Source organism: Molothrus aeneus, chromosome Z, assembly GCF_037042795.1.
Source record: "Molothrus aeneus isolate 106 chromosome Z, BPBGC_Maene_1.0, whole genome shotgun sequence".
NCBI lineage: Eukaryota > Metazoa > Chordata > Aves > Passeriformes > Icteridae > Molothrus > Molothrus aeneus.
Window position 1 is genome coordinate 67889678 of NC_089680.1, and position 23279 is coordinate 67912956.

Sequence of the window (23279 nt, forward strand, 5' to 3'; positions counted from 1 at the left end):
ATCTTTGTGTGTGAGAAAGAATCTTAGTGGCATTGCTTATCAAACTTTCCTGATCTAAGAACCCAAAATACTAAAACTATTTTAAAGTTTAGCAATCTTGCTAGGAAAGACAAGAAAGACTTCGGAAAAGGGTAATATTGAGCTCAAATACATGAAATGTGAATTAGTCCAACTAACAAAAAGAAATCTCTGTGGATGTTTTGGGTAAAGCTGATTTATGTATTTTAAAGCCCTGCTAGGAAATCAGATGATTACTACCATTAGGAAGTTGAAGACTGAGTTCCCTATCTCCTATCTGCTTATCCTCCCATCTTTTAAATGGGACTGTTTTGCTTTTTATGATTTCTGGATTAAGACTTAGTATATTATATGAGCAATATTTGTTCCTAGACGAGGCAGCACAAAGTGAAACACACCTCCCCTTTTCCTAACAGAGTTAAGTTTATAAACTAGACTTTCATTTCTGTATTTGAATAAGCTGGGTTCCTTGGAGGATTTAAAACAAGCAGGTCAAGACCACCTCAGTTCTTCCTCAGTTAACAGATTATGCCTCATTTCTGGGAACAGGCAAAATTTTATGGACCATTGTGGGACTGGGAGTGGAGACAAGCCAGCTGTAAAAATACAGAAATATTGCAATAATTTTTTATGCAAAAATACAGAAATATTTTCATCTGAATGCTGTGAATATTTTTTTAATTATTATTTTATTTTTGAGGGGCAAATGGGTGATAATGAATGTCCTTTTATTCCACCTGCCTTGCTTTTACAGTTTTCTGTGAGGTTTTGTTTATGCAGTATCATTGCTAAAAAGACAATCTGGTCTGAGATTTCCTGTAGGTGGCAACAGTAATAAAGGAAGGCATGCATCCATGAGTGGGAGTTTACTCAGCATCCAGGAGAGGAGGAATATGGATAATGAACTAGTGTCACAGTCCAGCTCTAAAAGTACATGTCCATTATTTCCCTATACCATTTTCTAGGTACCTGAGCAAAATTAAACATTTGAAATGGACATATAAGCTCAAAATCCTTATAACAATTCTTACAACAATTTCTGTGTCAGGAATGGATGGCAACATTGACATTGAGCATCAAGGAGGTGTGATGATACAGGCAATCAATAACAGAATGACTAAAAATTAGAATTCAGCACTGTTGTGAGATAGGTGGTTTATTCTTTCAGATGTATAGCATGTAGCTGCTATAGCAGAAGCACACCATAATTACTCAATTCTTAATTGAGTAATTAAAGAGAGGGAGCTTTAAAAGGTTATTTTGAAATGTATTTAAGTTGGGAAGTGACAATAATATGTGACCATATGTAATTGTCAGCCTTCAGCTATGAAGTAACTCAAAGAACAGCACTGCAAAAAACAGCTGGTCTTAAAAAACTTGCCCGTGTGTACATCCTGTTCCTTGTGTGTGTTTAAGAGAAACTTGTTGCCAGAACTCCCTTTTGGGGCACATATGTGTTCTACTTGGGAGCATGAGAGATGGTGGCTCCCTAGATTCCTCCTCTGGAGCTACACATGCAGTGAAATGGAATGGAATGGGATGGTATGGCATGGAATGGCATGGAATAGAATGGGATATACTATTTCAGGAAGGGAAAGGATGTAAAATGATCATCCAAACCAACTGCCTGACCACTTCAGGGCTGACCAATAGTTAAAGCACGCTATTAAGGATATTGTCCCAATGCCTCAACACTGACAGGTTTGGGGCATCAACCACTCTCTCTAGGAAGCCTGTTCCAATGTCTGAGCACCCTCCTGGTAAAGAAATGCTTCCCAGTGTCAAGTCTGAACTTCCCCTGGCACAGCTTTCAACAAGTCCCACATGTTCTGTCACTGGACACCAGTTATTTAGCTTCTTCCTGTTACAGACTGGCCTTTGTGAGGTTATTTTCTCTCTTAGGATAAGGGATACCCTTTTCAAAGTGGTTTTTTTTTCCTAAATAAAAATATAATTTATTACTATTAAATAATTTGCTTTATTATATAATAGTAATTAATAATAATAATAAAGAATTAAGTACCCCTTGCCATAGTGGCTGTGTAAGGGAGATGGAAAGAAACAGACAATCCAAACAGTAGTTTGGGGTCTGGGAAAGAGTAGAGGACACTGCAGGTAGGAACTGCATAGTCCGAACTGTAGTGCTATTTCCTATGAAGCAGCATGTGTGCCTCTTTTCATCTGTCAAGGTTTGGGTGTTCTTTGGGATGTAGTTTTTTGGGTTTTGTCTGTTTGCTTCTCAAGTAGAAAAACTTAGACATGTCTAAGAAATCTTCATGTATTCTTCTCCTGCAAAGATCCAGTAATACAAAATATAAAGTTTTTTGGAATTTCATAGCCACAGCAAAGGTGTAAACTACATTGCATTCCAAAGTATGCTAAATTAAAAGTTAATTATTTTTACTTGACAAGTTCATGAGTTCATGTGGTCATCTGAAGATTTTTTTGCTACAGAATCTCTTAATGGTTTCTCTATCTGTAGGAGACAAGATTTTCAAGATGCTGTAACAACATGGTTGCACAACATGGTTGCACAATTGAGGACTTCCTGGGTTGTCATTCCTCAAGAAGAGTTTCATTCCATCACATTGGATGTAGAAGTTCTCTAGAAAACAAGACGTTCGTCATATTTGTTAGGCGCACTTTATAGAAAATGAGAATCTCTCATTACCTTCAAGGATTTGTGGTTTTGTTTTTTAAAACTCCATTCTTCCTCCTTTGCATAAGGAAACTATTGTTTGTGGAATAAGAAATGGGGGTGGAAGAGGACTAAGGAATTAGTAATAAAAATTTTAGCTCATTCTCAGATTATTTACAAGGAGTTGGCAAGACTGGAATGCAAACTCAAGAAACTTCCTTTTATTTGTCAAATTAAATGTAGTGAGGGTTTGACCTGACAAATACTAGTCACACCTTCCACTACTTAAAAGAATTTCTATGCTTTGTTAATTGGCTTGCTCTGGGTTGGAGAGTTTTCATTATTTTATCACTAGTGGTGATGTTATCGTTGGTGGGGGAAGTTATGTTTTCCTGAACTTATTTTCCTTTTTTTGAGTTTGGAAAGGAGTCAGGTAAAGCACATGAAATGTCCTATAAAGAGTGGCAACATCAGTCTCAGGTAAGTGGAACACCACTGCTAGTAAGTATTCAGCATTGTTTGTTGAGATCATTTATGGAATACCAGGAAACCCATGGGATAGGAAAAACTTCAAAATCCCTGTAGTTTACAGTCTTTCCTCTCTATGTTTCTAGAGAATCCTAAACCTTGATGATTCCCAGGTAAGCCAGGCTATGAAGCCTAGAAAGATGCTCGTGGTGCTCACTGTTGGGAAGAGTTCTGCATTCCAAACTCTTCTGTAAGGGTCTGATGCTCTAAATCTGCTTGGCTGCACCCTCAGATTGGCATGAGGCAGAGACACTTCCTTTGGAGTTTAAGAATTTTCTATTGGTTCCACAGTAATGAACTTCAGGGAGGGGGAAAAAAAAGTGAATACCGTGTAAAGACCTTCTGCCTTCCTAAAGTAGCCAGGTTTTCACTGTTGAGGTATGAGGTTCTTAAGAAATACTGAGGCATCATACCAGTCCCATAAGAATCTCTTTATTTGTGTCCATTTTTATTTAGCACATTACAGCTTCAGCAAAGACATGGAGCAGATGTATGTACCAACATTTGCACATAAATGTTGTGAAGACACAAAGAAAAGCACTGATCTGCGGGGCCAGCCCAGTGGAGTTACTTCTAGGAAAGGATAACTTGCTGCAGAAATTCAGTCATTTCTACTTGCATCAAGGCAAAAAAACAAGGGCAACTTTTGTTAACAACAGACTGTAGCTCTAATTCAAGTAGATATCTGACAAAAGAGCACTGATTTTATGTGCTGATAATATCAAGTTGGTGAAGACAAGAAGCTGATTTAAAGTCTTTTGAGTTCTGAGAGATGCAAGGGACTGTTTCAACACTTACCTAACATCTACCTAGAATGTTTTATCCCCATTAAAAACAGTGGAAGAACTGTTAATTGGTATAAGAAATAAAAAGTAAATCCTGTCTCTACTACAGATATCATTATGCTTGAAAAATCTAAAATTTACTGTAAGCTTTTAGATAAGTAAGTTATGTAGTGCTTTGCACTGAAATCAAATAGTCTATTACGAATCCTCATTTATTTTCATCTAGTTACTTCTAATCTCAAGAAGTGAAACTAAATTACAGTGGCCACATGAGTGCTTTACATAGAGCTGATAGAGCTTAAAACACAGGACTAAGGTTTAGTAAGGCTTACCAGAAAGTCCAGTGGGTTTACGACAGAAGAAGTTAAGACAAGAAATTAAAGCAGTTAAATGGTGATACACTTCAAACTTTTTACATGCTTAAAATCTAGAACTTTGTTGTAAACTTTATCCTCTTCAGCATATCCCCTCCTAACAAAAAGTTGTCAAGGAATGATTAGCTATTTTTTCTTCAAATGACAAACTGCATGCTGTTCTACAGAACATGAGGTACAGCAGGTCTTGTATTTCCCTCTCCAAGCTGCCAGCTCCAAGGGCTATGTTTTCCAGCTCAAAGCTTAAAATGCTTTCTCTTATGACACTTCTAAATCCCCTTTTATAAAACATATCTCTCCAGGTTAAAACTGACCCACTGAGTTGCACTGTGTGCTTCACTTTTTTGCAGTGAAAATCTGAAAATGTACAAAGAATCTTCATACAACAATTTGTTGCAGAAAGCCAGAAGTCTTCAAAACTTTATTTTAAGTCTTTAGAATTCAAGATTGTGTACTGGAAATAATTTTTATCCTATCAAAAGCTTAAGCTTTCTTTCTGCATGTTCTGTGAGCTCAGAACTGCCATACCATTACTCTAGGCTTCAAAGAAATGTCAGCATGGAGATGAAAACATGGGAATTTCAGTAATTCATGCCTGATTAATTAATGTAATCATTTTTGTTGAAAATACCACAGTGTGAAAGAGTACAGATGGAAATCTAAGAAAAATAATTTTTTTTTACATTGATTGTAAAAAATACCTTTATTCTCTTTGCAGCTTTGGTTGCATTCTTACTGATTGGCCAGGAATATATCAAGGAACAACAAGAGCATCTCCACTCAGGAAGTTTAAGCACTCATACAAAGTTGTTCTTAGTATAGTCAGAAGAGATTTCAGATCTTTATGAGCAGAAAAAGCTTGTGGGAGTTGTAGTCTGTCCCCTTAATGATGTAATTCTGAGGACTGACATCCAAGGCAGCTGCTATTTTAAAAGGAATTCAAGAAAAAGTGTTTGTAATGGTACCACTCCTTAGCTAAAGGTGGCTTGTGCTTTTGAGTGTGATCTTAAAAAGCACTCTTTGAATAATTTTGGATAACAACTTGTTTTAACAAGAATAGGCAAGAAGTTGTACTTCAGTCATGTTCTGTTAGTCTTGTGGGATTTAATACATCCATTTCTGGCAAATCACTTCAGGCCAAAATAAGCATCATTCCAAGGAAGTTATTCTTTCCTACATTTAGTATCCATCCATTTAAGAATACACACACTGTACCAAATACTGTGTTACAACAAAACATGCAACAGTGAATAATCTCTATAATCAGGTGCCTAGAACACATAATTTCACAATTTACAGCTTTAGTGGTGGGGAATACATCCATTATGCCATCTCTCACAATAATTCCCGGTATATTCAAGAAATCCATTCAGAATTTTCCCTATGAAATAGCTTTGTGCTACCAGATGCACCACAATCAAAGTGTTAAGAGTAATTTCATAGACAAAGAGACAACTAAAGTGCAGAGCCTGAGGGATATATACTTTTTTATTTGTTACTGCAGAAAGAGATTACTGAAAGACTTCTTCTGCATGAAGATGAATAAAATATTTTCATTAAGCTTCAGATGCTGCCCACTGCATTGCTTTTAAATAAAAATGCATACTCTCTATCAGTCACAGCAAAGTAGTAAGTAAACTTACAGCACATTCCTTTAATATATCAAAATGTTTCCAAGGCAATATTATTGAACTTATACCACAGTCCCCAGTAACATCAAGCTGCACAAAGGAGGTGGTAGGGAAACTTATCCAGTTTAAGTGCTCTTCTTTTCTTCACCCAGCAAGTTCACTGTTGCTTTCTTGGCTGTAGGAAAATAAAATCAAGTTTAGTCATAGGCCAACAGACAAAGTGGGTTATCAAATGTTCTTGAACTGCATGAAAAAATATTTCCTTTTACTCACAAGAGATAGAACATAGAAGAAAATCATAGCTTTTGTATACACCTAGATATAGTGATAAAACTGATCATAAAAACATTAAAAAATAAATCATAAGTAAGGACCAGTACTGTAACTATGGTATTGTTAAAACAGGGCTGCTCATAGTGTTAAGGACATACAGGTTTGCAGGAAGAAATATACCATAATGATAAAACAGACTCGGAATAATGCTAATATTTGTGTGTAAATATATATGCGTATGCATGGATTCTTTAAAAAAGGCTGTTGTTTTGTTTTGGTGGGTTTCTTTTAGTTTGTTTGTTTGGTTTGTTGTTGTTTGGTTTGTTGGGGTTTTTTTTGTAGAAATCTTTATACATAAAAATAGGAAAAAGAAAGAATAAGTGATGAAATGAGGACAGGAAAATCCCACATGCAACATGGAAGGACATTAATTAAGATACACGCCTAACAATAGGGACTCCAAAAGAATCATGCAGCAAAATTTTCAAGAATAGTTGAGCAAGGCAGATCTTTTAAGCAGACAGGAAAACTGCTTAAGTTGGTAAGATGAAATGAGGCTGCATTCATTGTTTGGTGGAAAGGAGAATTAAAATGCTTTGAAATAGCATATAGATACAATTCCTTTCAAGTTAATCTTAAAAAAACCTTTATTTTAGCCACTTAATACATTTCCTTCTCTTAGTCATAAAACCATCATCAGATATTCTAGAATGCAAGGGTTCACAACAGAATGCAAGGAAATAAAAAACTTAAGCAATCCAGAGGCTGTTATAACACGTAAAAATAAAATGTAAGTAATTCATTTAAGAGTGAAGAATCCTTTGACCTCCAGAGGAAGGAAAAATGCAAAAATATATACATGGGAAAACTGCAGTTCCCATGTTGCTGTGTATTGCTGTTAACTGTTTACTGCACAACTGGGACCCCCTCTATACTAGCAGGTATTTGAGGGAGTATTTCAGGAGACATGAGGATACACTAAAACAGTAACTGTAGTTATGAAAGGTATGTCTGGACCTGCCTCTAGAGAGAATGTTTTTAGTGGTGTGTATGGTGGGAAGACATAAAAACGATTCCATTCCTTCCACTCATTCTAGCCTAACTGCAAGTAAGATCCACTACAATCCACATTTCTCAAATTTAACTTCTCCATTGTAATTTACACAGTCTTCTTGCAATTTATTTTTGTTTCCTCCAAATGATGAATATTAAGTGAGCTCCCCAGTGCAGTTCCCCCTACTTGCTGTGACCAGTGAAGGGCCTTTTGCTCACCCTCTTTAGTGATGGTGTCTGCAGTCTCTGCAGCCTTGTCTTTCAGGTCCTGCACCACGCTGTCCAGCTGGGCCTCGTGCTTCAGGAAGAAGGGACGGATAATCCGGTGGTAGAGAAACTCTGCCCCGTTGGAAGGGCTTGGAGCCATGCACCACAGCAGGAAGCCACACTGTGAGAACGAGAACATCGGCCTGAGTGGAAGGAATCATGAGTAGGAGACAAGGTGCCTTTTCTAAGTGCCACAGAACCGAGCACAGTGAGAACAGGTAGTCCTTCCCTGTGCGGTCAGGGCTCTGGGAGGGAGTGCACCAGGACAGCTACATACAGCCAATCTTCATACTGGAGTAATTTCATGGATATATACATGAAAGAAAAAAACCATCAGTTTCTCTCAATATTTCTAAAACACATGGCACAGGCCTCACTGAATGTCTAGGACCCTAAATTACTTCAATTCAGCCAAAACACATCCCTCTCCTCTCTGCCTGTCTGCCTTGAAAACACAGTGGGGAAAGAACAGGATTGTGTGTACCCCAGAAGTCAATTGACGAGGAGGAGAGATAAGCCCAAGCTGCACACAGTGCACAAACAAGACTAATGCCTCTGGATTACAGTTTAGGTATAGCTTTTAGAGCACCATCTGCTCTCCAGAAAAATCGAAGACCACAATGTGGGGTCACGTTTCTGCATCTTACAAAAGGGGTTTGGAAGGACAGTTATTACAAGTACTACAAATCCCTGTCTTTACTACTGAGGCACTTTTATTTGGCTTCAGTTTCACTGCCATATAGCACACAAAGACAGTCATGCAGAGCAAGATGAAACATTTAAGGGACAGGGAGTGCCATAAACTAAATCTGCTTGAGCGATGAAAATACATATAAAATTATTTTGTAGGATAAAACTGCAACAAAATGAAGTACATTTTCACAGCAGTACAGTTCTTTCTGTACACAAATAGTACAGTACTATTCCATGTCAAAAGCCTCTCCAGAAAATGAAGCCGTAACAGCTTTTCTCAGACTATTCTTTCCTGAAACACAAAACAAAACAGGCTCAAAACATGTCTTCTTTTCATGTTAGACAGGATTCCATGTTTGAGGATTTCCACACATCTCTCGGCAGAAAGGAATCAAAGCACACAATTTTCTTCAAGCAAGGTCTCAAAATATTTTGGAGTATGTCTCCTCTGTTCCTTCCCAATAAGGTATACTGAGACTGAATATTCTCTAGATTCTACTCTTCACATCTGTAAAATTTTGGCTTTGTCTTCTCTGCAGTGCCAGATCAATTTACTATCCTTTTGGGTAAGCATTAAGTTTCTTCTTTAAACTATTTGATTGTGGTATCAAGACAAAATGACTGAAAGCAATGTTTACCAGAAGAGAAATAAAGGTTTTTGAAGTAAAGTGTTCACCAGAGAGATTGGCCCATCGGGAAAATTCCAATGAAGTAAAACACATAATTCAACATGCAGTAAAATCTGGCACCAGTAAGTAGCAGCTGATGAATTATTAAGTATGGTCAGAGAAAATAAAGGCAAAAAGTGCCTTTATCAATATAAATACTGATTTTCAAAAGCTTCAATTCCTTGGAATTTAATATAACATAAAGACTACATGGTGCTATCTTATGTTGTTACTTTTCATTAAAAGCTGAGCAGTGCACTGACTTTATTTCCTGTTCAAGAATATCTGATCAATTACTGAAAGTTACTTCTCCCACAAAACTGTACAAGTATCTCAACTTCTACACAAAAAAAATTAGTTCTCCTTTGTTTTAGAAAAAAATCCCTCAAATGTGAGTCCAACTTCATCTAAAACCTAAAGAAATTGAAATTTCCCTTTCCCTGCCTAAGAATAAAATTAGTAATTTTGATTTGACAGCTTTGTCCCACTCTAGTTGAGACACAGGTAATTATAGATTTGTTCTCAAATAATACCTATTACTTTTGAATTGTACTGCAACAGATGTTTATATACATTTTCTATTGGACATGTACCAAAGTTGAGATTCTCACTTGTTTAAAAGCTTGAAAATGTTAGACTGATAACTTAGTTTATTTCACCCCTATCTCTCATGAAACTGAACTAACACAGGCTATTGAAAATAAAGAGGGTTGTAAGAGGTTCCAGCAAGCTCAGAGTGATAAAATTGTTAACTAGGAAAAAAAAACCCAAACCCAAAATATATTCTTTGCAACCCTCCAGACCAGTCAGAGGAGGGAATGGAATTCACCTGAGCTCAGTCTGGCTCACTTGGACCTGCTCCTAGCAGCTGTTTTTGCCCTCGCAGCACCAATTTTAGCATTACAGAAATAGCATTACAGTATTTCAAGGCAGAACCATTAGTGGAGTAAGGAGTCCCTCTTGTTCCCACCACCAAGAATACTCATAGGATGATAAACTCTGCTGCTTTTACTGGCTACTGTACTCTAATTCCCGAATGCCACAGAAATCTTTAAAGCCTGAACAGAAGTATTAAATAACAAATCATAAGCATAAGAAATTATGAGTTGCATGCATGTCCTGTGCTTCAGAAATAAAAAAACCTCAAACAGATAAATAGGAAGTGGGCATTACCAAAAAAAGAAAAGCCCATAAAATCCAAGAAATGTCATCTGGAGAACAAAAGTGTATACAAACATCATAACATATTTAAAGGAGTTCTTCAACATTCCTTTCTCCCACCCACAAAATTTTCTAGTCTGCTGAAAACTTTAACGTCACAGAGTCTAAACTGTGGACCTTGGGGACTCTGGAAGCAGCGGTGCTCAGTGTTTCAGCCACGTACATGAAGGTGCTTTAAAATACTGAGCAACTAAATCCCAGTCTGGAGTGGAAGCTACAAGCCATATCAAAGAGATGTGAATACACAAATTTAGCACATCCTGAGAATGAAAGCAAGCTCGAAATTTTCATGAATGAATATCTGGGCTTCTACTTCATGAAAAAGATATGGAGACATCATAACTACCCTCCATGAGGCCTTAGTTCATGAGAATGAAGTGTGGAAGCTGCCTGATTCCTCCTTCTTCTCCTGTGGAGTAATCTCCATCTTCTCACCCATTCAGCAACACTTTCTGATCCTCAGCCAACACCTGCCTGCCTTTGTACAAACCTCTCCTACCAACCACTACTGAGAGCAAACACTTGGCTTCTATGTGCCTTCTGCAGCTATCATAGAAAGCTGTGTATTGACACAATTCCTTGTGCTTGCTTTTGCAGAACTGAGAAAAGTGCCTTTCCCTTGACTACAGTACTACATGTAACTGTGGTACTCCTGATACCATTTTACAGAGCCATTTGTCGTCTTTATTTGAAAAGTCAACCTGAATTTCAGTCATGTACTCTTCAGAAAGAGAGCTGTAGTGGCATGAAGAAACTGTTCCCATGCCTTTTTTCACTAAGAATTTAGAAAAAGAAGCTCTGAAAATACACTGTATGAATTCAGAATTGTGAGCATATACAGATGATGGAATAAAGTCGTAATTCTACTAAAGTAGAAGGTGTATAAATGATTGCCAGAGTTGAGGCTTGTTAAAGACTGAAAAGGAACAAGGCAGACATGTAAACCAGCTGTTGCAGTCAATTTTTGCCTATAAAATATGGCATTTCCTGGAAACGCCTTTTTACATTGTCAGGTCTTATCATTAAAATATTAAATGACCCCACCACAATACCTGGCAAGTAAATTGTTTTAACAATTTTGGTGTGAGTAAACCAGGCTAACAAAATAAAAGAGAAGGAAGAGAACAGCCACTGAATCAGAAAGCTCGTAACAGTTCTTTGAGATAAAGAGCAGGCTCTGCAGCAAGCTAAAATGTCTTTTACTCAACAGCACATAGAGTGATCAGCTATCTCCTAGAAGAATTTAACGTGTTGAAGTTGACTGACACCTTAGATCACAAACAAAGCTTAACCAAATCATGGCTGGTAGTCAAATCACACTTACAAATGGACATTAGCAACCATCTCCTCTGATAGCTACCAGTTCCTTTCAGGAAACTGAGCTTAATTAAAAATTAAAACTGTAGGACAACTATTCTTGTGTTCCAATTTCCATCTTTGCTCCAAAAGCACAGATGTTATGACCTCCTTCAACAGCCTTCATGATTTTACTCTCCACTTTTACTAATCCACTTAAAGCAAAAATAGAGCCACTCTGTGGGGCTTACTTATGCCATTTGTCCAAATTTACCTGAGCACCAAGAGAAAGAACTGTCTTTGGCTTGGTTTTTTTTTCTTTATGGGACAGTTCCACTGTCTTTTCTTCTTTCCTAAAACCCAGCAGACCTTTCCCTTCCACCTATCCCAACTTCCCCTCCTGCATCACAAAACCATCAGCTGTAAACAGATCGCTTTCACAGTAATAAGCTACACATAACCTGCATGTAAAAAGAAGGTGTAACCTGGGAATGATTCCAAATGAATCTGTTGTCATCTACCATTCCTGGAGATATTAGATCAGTCTCATCAAAAGGTTCCATTTTAGGAGAGGGGTCACATGAATTAACATACCTTTAGCATGTAGTAGAAAGGGAACCATGACAGAAAGATGTCAGAGAAGAATTCAGCTATGCTGAAAATGCCATACACAACCCAGTAAGTCAGCCACTGTGTGTCATCATCTTTGCTGGGACTTTCAATGGCCTTGATTCTGCAAGGAAAATAAATAAAAGTGAGCAGAACAGTAGCATCAGTCTCATCTATAATGATGAAGATTTAATGACTCAGATCCTTTGTTTTATGTGGCTCTCCATATTTTAACTACACAAAGAAAACTAATTAGCATCTATTATACAGACAGTGTGTCAAGGTCTTTGAACAGCAAAACTTATCCCTATATACCACACTTCAAAACCAAAAGATACTTGAGATATTTCTACCTCTGGGATTACAAGGAGGGAAAAAAAAAAAAAACCCAACCAAACAAAACCAGTGAGCATTGTGACCTTGCTCACAAAACATTTTGAGGGGCAAGAAAGGGAGGGGATAATCTTTGGGCATAGTTCCAGTTCCGGAGGCACTGTGGTAATCCTGATCAGAAGGCTACTGTACATCAGAGCATTATTGACCCACATAACAGATAACCTGAGTGAGCCCAGTCCTGTGAGACACAGGATGCCAGTGATCACCTGCCTGGCTTAGCCTGCACCCATCAGTGACCATCCTCCTTCTCTGGCAGTCAGAAAGGAATGATGAACAGAGTTGTTGTCTTGGATGAAAAATCCTATAATACCTTAAGTAATCAAAATGGGGTAGCCTTGCCTCCAGACAAGGCCTGCACAGTGGGCTATGCATGGATCAGAAATTCATTCAGTGCTGCACAGCCTGGGGTTCCCAGCAGCACCAGTGGTATAAAACTGTCTATACTATTCTGGGTTTTTTAATATAGTTAGCTCTAATAAATAGCATTTGAAATGTACTCATACATGCACTAGATTCCTCTTTGAAAAGGTAAACTTATGCCTAAGATTTGCTCTAAGTCCTAAGAAGCACTTGGTCTACATAAGCAGAGGGGATCCAGATCTGTATGCTGAGGAATATGTGTCTGCATCACCCAATGTATTGCTCTATAAACTAATTCCTACACGACTTGCAAAGTCTGATGTAGACTAAAGTATTAAGAACAGAGCAAAAAAAACTTTACTAAAGTATTGGGCTTTCTGCATCATGATTTGATGGGCTTTTGTTCTCCATCTGCTATGAGAATGCAGTTCAAGTTTATATAGTTTTAAAAAACAGAAACTAAAAGATGCACATGTGCTCTTTCAGAAAAAGTAGTGGAGTGGAGTTTCTGGAGCCACTAAATTCCAGATTAGCACTGTAAGAAGTTTTAAAAGAAAATACTAGCAAATCTACGCCTGATAATTTCAAGCTTAAGAGTCTTAGAGAGCATTTGTCCTCTCCACTTATGCTGGAGGATTGAAATCTGTAGACTCAGTTTAATCAATTTAGTTTAAATTCTTGTATCACTTCTTCCTTTAATATCACCTGTATTGTTTCTGAAGCAGCATGTGTGAGATGTTTCAGAAGTGCCAAGTTTTCTGTTAGTTCCCTTAAAAAGGCAGAGTTAAGGAGGTTTACAAGGCAGAAATCAGAGAGTTGGCCTAAGTCTATTTCCTGGTCTGTGAGCTGAAAAATGCTGTGGATTCTGTCACTTCCTAGTTCTGTAAGTTAGGGGGGAGCAGGGGGAGTTGGGGGAAATAATTCCTGTGACATGCTGCACGTTTTAGCAAAAGCACTGGCAAACCCACCACATGCAGAGGAGGGAGCTGGCACAGCTGCTGGACTGAATTACTTTGAAATGCAGGACAAGGATCTGATAATTAATTCATGCATTATTTCTGCTAGAGTGAGAGGCTGGCCAGCAGTGTCCTGCAGGGGAAAAGCTGCAGCCCTTGCCATACCCCATCAATAAGGGGATCTTAACAACACACAGCACCAGCACAACTGGAAGAACAGGTTTTCCACAGGTCTTGCAACTTGCTGCTCCTACCATCACAGGCAGCCCTAGTCCAAACATTTCCAAAGGCAGTGACAACTTCAGCTGCTCCTGCTCCCACTGTAAAGCACATCTTTTCCATGCCCACACCTCTGAAGTATTCTTGTAGGACCAGGTGAGGGGGTTGTACAAAAACAGCCCTTGGACACCACAGGAGTTAAGAAAGAAGGCTATAGAGCTATTTTCAATGTGTGAAACTGCACTTCTGGAGGGAAAGAAAAAAGTACATGGACTAGTAGGGATGTGAGGGTGGTGGATAAATGGAGCAGAGAAAGGCACCAATTGCAAAATTTCTCAGTGCTTAGGAAAACCTGCTGTAGAGGCCCACCATGTGAATTCCTTTAGTTCTGACAATTGCTCCATTAGAGGCAGAGAAGAGAAGGCTTATATTACCACAACAAGCATCCTAGCTTGGTATTTGTGAGAAAATACTTTGCAGTTAACCTGCCAGCAGTCTTCCTGTTTTCCAGTCACCATATATGAAGTGAAATCATATATGGGTTTAAGGGAGCATTGTTTCATCATCCTTTTTAACATTATTAAAATCATCTCAGTAACTATGAAAATCAGCTTTCATTTATTAAAAAAAAAAAAAAAATTAGAATCTCCAATTTAGTGGCAATAGGCAGATGGCATATCACTCTGTTAATGGGCCACGCTCTATTATCTTCTCTCTTCTGGAAACAAATGGCTTTTGAGAGCTCCTAAATGCAGTGCCGTGGGTGTTCTCCCTTTGAACATTTACCATCTGCTGCTGTAGTTCCTCAGGGGATACATGAACAACACGCTTTTTTTGTCAGACAGCCACGAGCAGCAGCACTACGAGTAGTCAAAGCCCCATCTGATTTAGCCAGCTGATGTACACAACATTAAATCCACATGTGGTTGTTTTCTTACACACTGTAGGGAACAGCACATCTCCCCTCCTTCTGCAGTGGTCTGATATTGGTGGGCAAGGTGAGGGGCAGCACCCTACCAGAGCCAGCAGGGAAGAGCCATGTCAGCTCAAACTGCTCCTGCAAGCCATGGCTCCAGTCCCAGCTGGGAGAGAGGGAGGGGGGAAAAGCAGGTCACAGCAGGACCATCAGTGAATGAAAGTTTTAACTGAAGTCAAGGAAAAGCAAGTATTTTATAAATATCCTGCTTTGGAATGGGGAGTGTGTTCCTCAGATGAGACAGGGAAATCCAGCATAACATGTCCCTGTTGAACAAAAGGCAAAAGTTACCTCCATCCCTTGCTATTTACACACTATTTCAATAGTAAGTCACAGAAAATAGTATTTGTCCAAGAACAAGCACAGTAAGCTATGTAGAATATCTGAACAGAGAGGGATTTTTTTATCCATTTATAACTATACTCCTTTCAACATGAGAATCACACTTTAATTAAACTTAGTCTTCCAAGTTATTCTAGAAGTATTATCCTGGTGTAATGCCCTATATAATTAAGCTTAGGAGAGATACCATAGGCATTACTTCAAGCCAAGAACACTTCATTCTTCTCCATGTTAGGTCAGCAATCAAGCAGGCTGATATTCAAAATGCAATCTCCATGAATAAGTGAAAAGTTACAGAGCAAGAGGCACTGACACTATATCCTACTTTAGGATTGCCTTCTTATAAATTATTTCTGTGTTGCAAGAGCAAATAAGTCAGCCTCATGAACACATTATATCAAGATTTTCTAACAAATGAAGGACAATCCAAAGACAATTCATATTTTAAAAAAATTACACCATTTTGTCTAGTGCTGATCTGATTAAATTCCACCTTAGTTATGCATAGTAATTATATATCCCAAAGGATTTTTTATACTGCTTAATCACTAACTGTAGAGGACTTTAAATAGAGTTTCAAACAACTACTTACAGTAGTTCTGCACCTTGGAGGTAAAAGCAATCACTAGGAAAAGCTCCAGTAGTGTGGAGAGTAAATATCACAGCTCAGTTATTTTAAAAACAGCTGCCTGACCAAGAGTGAAAATAACCTGCTGTGGGCCAGCACTGTGATGGATGGGGAGCCAAGAGAAACTTAATTTTCAGCCAGATCTGTTCCCCAGTAACTCTGCTAGCTGGTGGTGCCAAGATGGAAGAGTGGAGGTAGTCACATTCTGTGGCAGCCCAGGGTTCCCATCCGTGCTGTACTTACAGCGTCAGAGCATTGGCTCAGCTTTGACCCTGTGCACCCTAAAGCCAGTCAAACTTTACTCTAGATCCATTCTGGCTACTTATCCTGCTACTGATAGTAACGGACACTGGTCTAATTTTAGTAAGTTGCCAAGTAGAGTTCTTTCACTTCGAGCATCTGACTCATTTCAACAAAAAAATCAGCTCTTTTCCAAGAAGAGACTGTTGCTCCACAATTAGCTCTGGCATAACAAATCATTTGTTACAGTAAATTCACACATATAGTACTCACAAGCTAAGTTATAAGTTTGGAGTCAGGATTTTACTGAGCTGAGTCCAGATCTGGGAAGCAGAAATAAAGAAATGCAAAATTTTATTGCCATGGTCTCATGTGAAGCGATCGCCCTTATCCCCGCAATTTACAAGGTGAACCTGAAGATTCTTGTATAAACAAAGTTACAGGTTCAAGGCAAAAGATCAGTCTCCCTTAAACCCGGTGCTCAGATTGTAGCTGGGAAAGACTGGACCATTTTGGGCATGCTTCCTTCAGTTTTCTGGTCAGTGCTATATGAAGTAAGTATATGAATTTTTGTCATAACCTTAACCAAGAGTAAGTTTGGGTTTGGTTTTTCTTCATTTAACTTAAAAACCCATGAAATCACCTATATTTCTAGAGCTTATGCCTACTGGTCTGCCCCAACTCTTTACAGCTGGTTGTAAAATTTACTTCTAGCTATGTATCCAGACACCCACACAGAATCAACACTCCACTGCACCACAAACCTCCTTAGCTTGGAGCCTCCCTGTCATCCTCATGTCAGACTCATCCTGGCAGGTTGCCTCTCTGACACCTCATATCATTTCACTGAAACAAGTACCTTTGGATTCACTTTATCGTTTTGGCTTCTACATTACTATCCATCACCGAAAAGCCTTCTGCTTTCCATCTTTCTTGCTTTCCATCTTTCTTCCTCCTCACTGACTGCAACAGCAGTCATGCATTTGCAGATATAGAAAAGATCTTCCTGCCAACTGCACTTACACAATTGCTGTAATTTCAGTCTACCAGTTCCCCTCTCTCACAATTTTGAGGATGTAGCAGAAGGGATCAGAAAAACTCATCAAGGATAGCAAGGGAGGGTTTCACTGACCATGGACAGACAGATATTAGAAGACACCAAAAAGCTACATGAGAGTAGCACAAGGGGTTCTAACTGTGTTTCTTGAAATGAAATGGGGACTGAGGCAGCAAGAGGAACATATGCCATTTTGCCCGCCCATAGAGTCCTACAGCCTACATGTTAACACAAAGCTAGATTCCTGAAACAGAGAGGGGGGAAAAAAGCAGGCATCCTCTCATTTCACTGCTCTCTGCTCATTCCTGGCACAAGTATTTGTAGAGCAAACCAATGAGTCAGTTCCCCAGTTCTGACCAAAACCAGCTTCCCAAAACACAATCCCACACATGCTGGCTCTTCTGCAGGAATTAAGATGTCTTAGTGCCTCAGCTCAGAGTAGACGCATCCATATAACAAACACCTTTATATTTTAAACCTATAAGCAAGATTTGGAAGTAAAAGCAAAATTTTCATACTGTTATCGCAATATTAGACTCCCTGAACCTAAACACTTGCTTTCTTTAGAAAGGAAAGCACATAATTTGTCCAAATGACTGATAAGATGGCTTTTAAACATGGCACTCTAAAACCTAAAAACCAAAAAGTAAGTGTGCTTGGAGGAACTGATTTGGCAGGACATATTAAAAAAAAATCAAAATACCCTTTTTAGTGTCTGAAACCCCAGATTATTATGCACAAGAGAAAACAGCACAAGTGCAGACAGATTTGAAAATTTTCTACTTATATTTATACTAGGCATTGTGAATCTGGTTAGATATGTCAGCTCTCTCAAATCATATTTATAAAGCAGCAGCAGACCATTACTTCTGAACCTTGGCACATCATGCATGATTTTTCATGAAGGAAGAAAGTAAGCATTTGCCTCAAAACTTGTTAAGAGAAATTTGCTGTCCTAGTTCTCAAGAAATACACAAACAATTAAATCTTTTCTGAATAACTGTCACCAAAGAAAAGCAGTGGTCCTGTTTTAAAAGCATGAAAGAGGAAAAGGAGCTAGGAGACCATGACAATAGTCAAACTTCAGTTGAGTGTTTATACTTCTCTACAATCAATCCAGATTGTTTCCTACTAGTAAAATGCTACAAGCAACATTTACATAGTAAAAACAGCTGAAGCGAAGTAACAGCATAAAATTAGCCAAAGCACAGAGAGGCATTATTGTACTATATTGCTTTTCTCCCTTGAAGACACTAGTAATAAGTTCAGACATTTTACTGCCCAAAGCTATTTTCTCTTCGTAATTTTTAAACCAAGCATGACGGCACTTAAGAAATTTCCAATCCTTTGCACACATTTCTTAGTCATCAAAGGCTCCCTTCCTGCTTGCACTCTAATTTTTCCGAGGCAGTTAACCACCACTAACTATGGGTGGAGCTACATTTGAACACGCTAGCTCTGGAAAGTTTAGAGGAGCAGTGAAAACGCTGGCAATGGTATTTATGCACTTGCCAACACTCACTTTTTCCATCTCTAGCCTGATTACTGCCTTGTGCAGTTAAAGCTTGCTAGAAGTTTAAAAACTTGTGTCAATGATGTGTGGGACACTTTTCAGTGCTGGTCTTCTGCAACCACAAAAGCCTGTAAATTAAGTATTAGATTTCAACTTAAAATTATTTCTTCTCTTCCATCACATAGCACTTACAGACTTCCAAGGAATGAGAGTAGAGATTGCCTGACCTATTGAGAAACAGCCAGAGAACTACTCTTTCATTTTGCCTATGTTAAGAGACTGAGGTGGGCCCGTGCTATGACACATCACGTGGATGTACAGGGAGATTTTTGTATTGCCGAAGAAGAAATTCCTCCATGTATGAAACCACTAAAGATTTACCCGAGGCAGACCTGAAGGTGAGTAAGGAAGAGTAAAGAGGGAAACAGCTGTGCCTGCTTGAAGCTGTATCAGGCATTAAGCAGGGACCTGCCCCCTTCCCTGGCACTGGTTTGCACCACAGTGATGAGAACGTGGGCAGCAGTGCAGCTGCAGCTGCACCACTTCACACCATCTGCTGGGCCAGCAGTTAGAGCCTCCAGCATTTCTCCACTGAAATTCACACCTGCTGCACTGCACACACCACAGCGAACACACAGAATGACAGAGACCAGGGAAAATAAACTGCAGGTTTATACAAAGCCTGACAGGCAGATACCTGCACAAAACTGTCCTGATTTCATGCAGGAACAGAATTAACTCTGAGCTGAGGGTCTCTGGGTTTGCTGTGACTCCAATATATTTTCTTTCAGGAAAGCATAGAGATGGACAGTAATTACCATGACTAAAGTAACCCAGAACTGAAATCCCAATAAAACACATTTGGAACATGCCTGTGGGTTGCCCATCAGGCAGCCTGTTTGCCGTTTTAAACAACTGTAAAGACTGTTGATGCCCCTTGCAGAGCACAGACATCTGTCCCCACTTCTTCATGAGTGCCTTTTCTGCTGACAAAGAGCTTGACCCACAACTTTGTCCCTGGCCATGGCAGGGTGGCTGGAACTACATGACCTTCAGGGTTCCTTTCAACCCAAACCATTCCTTGTTTTCCTCTTAAACAATTCAGTTACTGACGATGGAGAAATGATACACTGAACTACTTTACAAAAGAAGAAAGTAAATTAACCAAGGAAAAGTAATCTGCTTTTTCTCTTTCGGTGCCTTTCTGAGACATTTCAGGCTTTGTTTCATTGTTGAACCATCTGTGTAAACATCAAACTAACACCCTGCACAATACATTCCATTTACAGCTCCTGACCTCTTCCAGAAGCCGCAGCTTTTAGAGCAAAAGGCATTTGAGGGTGTGTGCAGCTGATGAAAACAGCTGAAAACTGTTTTCTGTTCAGTGCTAGGCAGCATATCCACTACAGTCAGTTCATACAGCAGGCTCTTCATCTGCCTTTCCAAGGGGGACAGAGAAAACAGCAGAGAGGAATAAACAAACCACTCCGGGCGGTGTTCTTTATGCTCTGGGTCTCTATAAGCACGGGAGAAGGCACTCAGCAGCACCCTGACTACAGTACCTGACCCAGAGCAGCCAAAACAAAAACAGGCACAGTGAAATGTGGATAAACTCTACATACCAGCTCTGGACTTGGGAGAGAAGGGCTGGGGAGGGGATTGAGCCCACGTGTGCTGTCAGCAGGCTGCCACTGAAAGACACTGGCAAGCAGCACACCACACACATTTTAAATTAGGTTTTCACCTAGGATTATAATTTCCTACAAAAATGTTTTCCAGCATTAAAAAGGACAAGCATTACCTGAGCACGAACTAGGAAAAAAACCCCAGAACTGGCATTGTATTTGTGTGCTTTTTTGTTTAAGTAAAACTTGTTGCCAGGAATATTGCTCCCATTATTAAAAAAAGCTCCAAAAACTGAAACACACCACAATACTAAGATCTGGGATGTAACTTTTCACATTAAGACACATTTAAAACCACTTTTCAACATGAAAAAGGGAGATACTCCACAAAACATTTTTAAAACCCCTCAAATTTGAAAGAAAAAATTAGCAATGAAACCTTATTATTCATATTTGATTTGCTACTGCCTTGATTCTGCAGTTCCAAGAGTTTGTAGTATCAATTTATTCAGCATCATTGCACAATGGAAGGTTTAAAATATACTCCAAACAGTGAAATTCTAAAACAAATTTAAAAATTCAAATAGGATTTTAGAAAGTAATTACATAATTTTAAAAGTGACCTAAGACACATAATATTACATAAACATAATTCCTACATAACCATTTCAATGTTTTGAAGGTTTGTTGGCCGATATTTCCCCTTTCAGATTTTAATGAAAGAATACTTTTAAACCAATCTTTTCATTAAAAATTATCGTCTAGGAAACAAAACCTAAGTTTCTCCAGAATTCTTGGCCTATAATCTCCAAAATAAGGGAACAACAGGAACAGCACTTAGGAAAATGTTGTTTGGCCTTAAACATCACAACCACAGAATGTTTCAAGAGTATAAAATGAAGTGAAACTCTCGCATCTCTGAAAAAATAAAAGAACCGAACTTTTATTGTCCAGGATCCAATTACAGAGAAGATATTTTTAAAAGCTGCTAACTGCATTTAAATAGAGTTACATAAAAGGCAAGCACTGTGTTTCAACAATATCACAGTCCTGCTGGGAAGGACTTCCATTCGATGGAGGTATTAGGTTACACAGGTTTTATTTAGTTTCTGCAGTCTTTTGGATCATACTCGACTGCGGTCCAGCCTAACAGGAAATGCATTTTGGTCTAAGGGACTATATACGCATGTGAAAGATAACAGTTACTTTGTTTTTAAGAATATCTAAGGAGCCCTTCCTCTGAAAAAGGAAGTATTTTAAAGTCTTTCACACTCGAGAGGAGTTACAGCGTTTTTCTTCCCCGCTCCCGCCCATCAGCGAGGCAGGTTTGGAACACACAGCAGTCCTTACTGCACCTCTGTCTCCAGCCCATCCCCGGTACTCGGTACCAGGCACACGCCGAGGACGCGCCAGTGCCTCCCCGCGCCCCGCTCAAACCATCAGCGCGACTTCTGACAAACACCCTCAAAGGAGGACCCCCCTCCCGTACGGTCCCGCTTCCCGCTGGGGATGACAAAGCTGGGAGCCCAACCCCAAAGCACAACCCGCTACAGGAACTGGTTATCAAGTGTGGAAACCACCCAGCGTCTCCCATCTGTAACTCCTGCAGCATTCGCCAGATGGGAGAAGCCTCGTTCTTCACCTGGCACCTGTACCTGCTCAAGGAAAGGGGGACGGGGGGTGACGGGGGGTGGCGGGGGGGGGGGGGGGGGCGCCAAAACCAACACTTTGGCGCACGGTCCCAGACTGGAACGCCACCCTAGACTGGCTCGGCACCGTCGCAAGTGACGCGATTTTGCAACCACATCAGCGGGTGGCAGCCGGAACCGTGGCGTGGCGCAGGGGGCAGGAGTCGCGACACTCACGAGATGTAGGCGGGGTAGGCGAAGCCGATGATGTTGCAGAGCAAGGACGCGCCGTATCCCACCACCAGGTACACGGCCACGACGCCGAGGATGCCTGAGGAGAGAGCAGAGGGCCGTCAGAGCCCGAGGGACCGGGGCCAGGAGGAGCGGGCAGGGCGCGGCCGCCCGCGGGGAGCCGGTGGGGCGGCGGCCGGCGCTCACCGGTGGCGATGTAGGTGCGGCTGACGCCGGTCTTGCTCTCGATCCGCTCGAGTAGGGCGGTCATGCAGTTCTTCTCGTGCAGGAAGCGGTCGAAGCGCTGCCGCATCGCCGCGGTCATGGCGCTGGTGCCGCCGCTCCGCGCCGCAGCCCCGCGCTGCCCGCGGCCCCGCCCCAGCACCCAGCGTCCGGCCCCGTGGCGCCGCGCCCGGGGGCGGTGGCGAGCGCCCGGGAACCATCTTCCGCCGGCTGCGGGCCCGCTCCGAGCCCGCCCCTGCGCGAAATGGAGGTCTGGGGGCTCGCCCCGCCGGGGCGGACCCGGTCCCCGGCGGCTTTGGGGGGCCCCGGGCGCAGGGCGGGATGCGGCACCGGGCGCGGTGTGCGCAGCCCACGTCCCCTCGCCGCCTCCCGCCCTTCTTGTCCCGCCAGTAGGGGTAGATTTTTAATCCTGGAGGGGGGCCAGGGACATAGGTCCCTGCAAGGATGGTGCGCCTTGTTCAAGGAATCAAACAGACAAGCCCCCTGTGTCAAAGACGGCAAGGGGAGGAGGCCACGCACGTAGCCTGCTCCAATTGCCTACAAGTGCTAAAATGTCCCCCCACCCCCAAAATCAGCGCCTGATACCATACACGGTGAGCAAAAGTCAGAAACAGATGGTAGGCATCGATGTGATGTAGAAGAAAGGTTATGACAATTTACGGGTACCCAAAAGGCGCATGTGACCACGCTGAGGGCAGCAGCGCCTTGCTGTAACTGTACCCTGGAATTTATGGTGTGTGCAATGTTCTTGCCAACTAAATCTAATTTGTTGGCTGTGATATAGTCCTGGAAACTTCCTCGGCTGGACTGA

The 23279-nt window shown here is 40.6% G+C and overlaps 1 protein-coding gene across 1 annotated transcript; it reads right to left on the reverse strand.

Annotated features, from left to right (window-relative positions):
* Nucleotides 1-3594: 3594 nt before the first annotated feature.
* On the reverse strand, nucleotides 3595-22601 carry REEP5 (receptor accessory protein 5). The gene is made up of 5 exons (XM_066569179.1): nucleotides 22433-22601; nucleotides 22232-22325; nucleotides 12040-12178; nucleotides 7520-7688; nucleotides 3595-6149 (listed from the first exon to the last, which is right to left on the reverse strand). The coding sequence occupies exons 1-5, from the start codon at nucleotides 22548-22550 to the stop codon at nucleotides 6100-6102; spliced, it is 570 nt and encodes a 189-aa protein (XP_066425276.1). The 5' UTR covers nucleotides 22551-22601; the 3' UTR covers nucleotides 3595-6099.
* Between the last annotated feature and the right edge of the window lie 678 nt (nucleotides 22602-23279).

Bases quoted from the DNA above. Each gene is read 5' to 3' on its own strand.
- REEP5 (XM_066569179.1), bottom strand. From the start codon at position 22,550: ATGACCGCGGCGATGCGGCAGCGCTTCGACCGCTTCCTGCACGAGAAG. The intron at 22,326-22,432 runs GTGAGCGCCGGC...CTCTCTCCTCAG, and splicing joins CCGCACCTACATCGCCACCG to GCATCCTCGGCGTCGTGGCC. The intron at 7,689-12,039 runs GTATGTTAATTC...TCGTTCTCACAG, and splicing joins CTTTCTACTACATGCTAAAG to TGTGGCTTCCTGCTGTGGTG.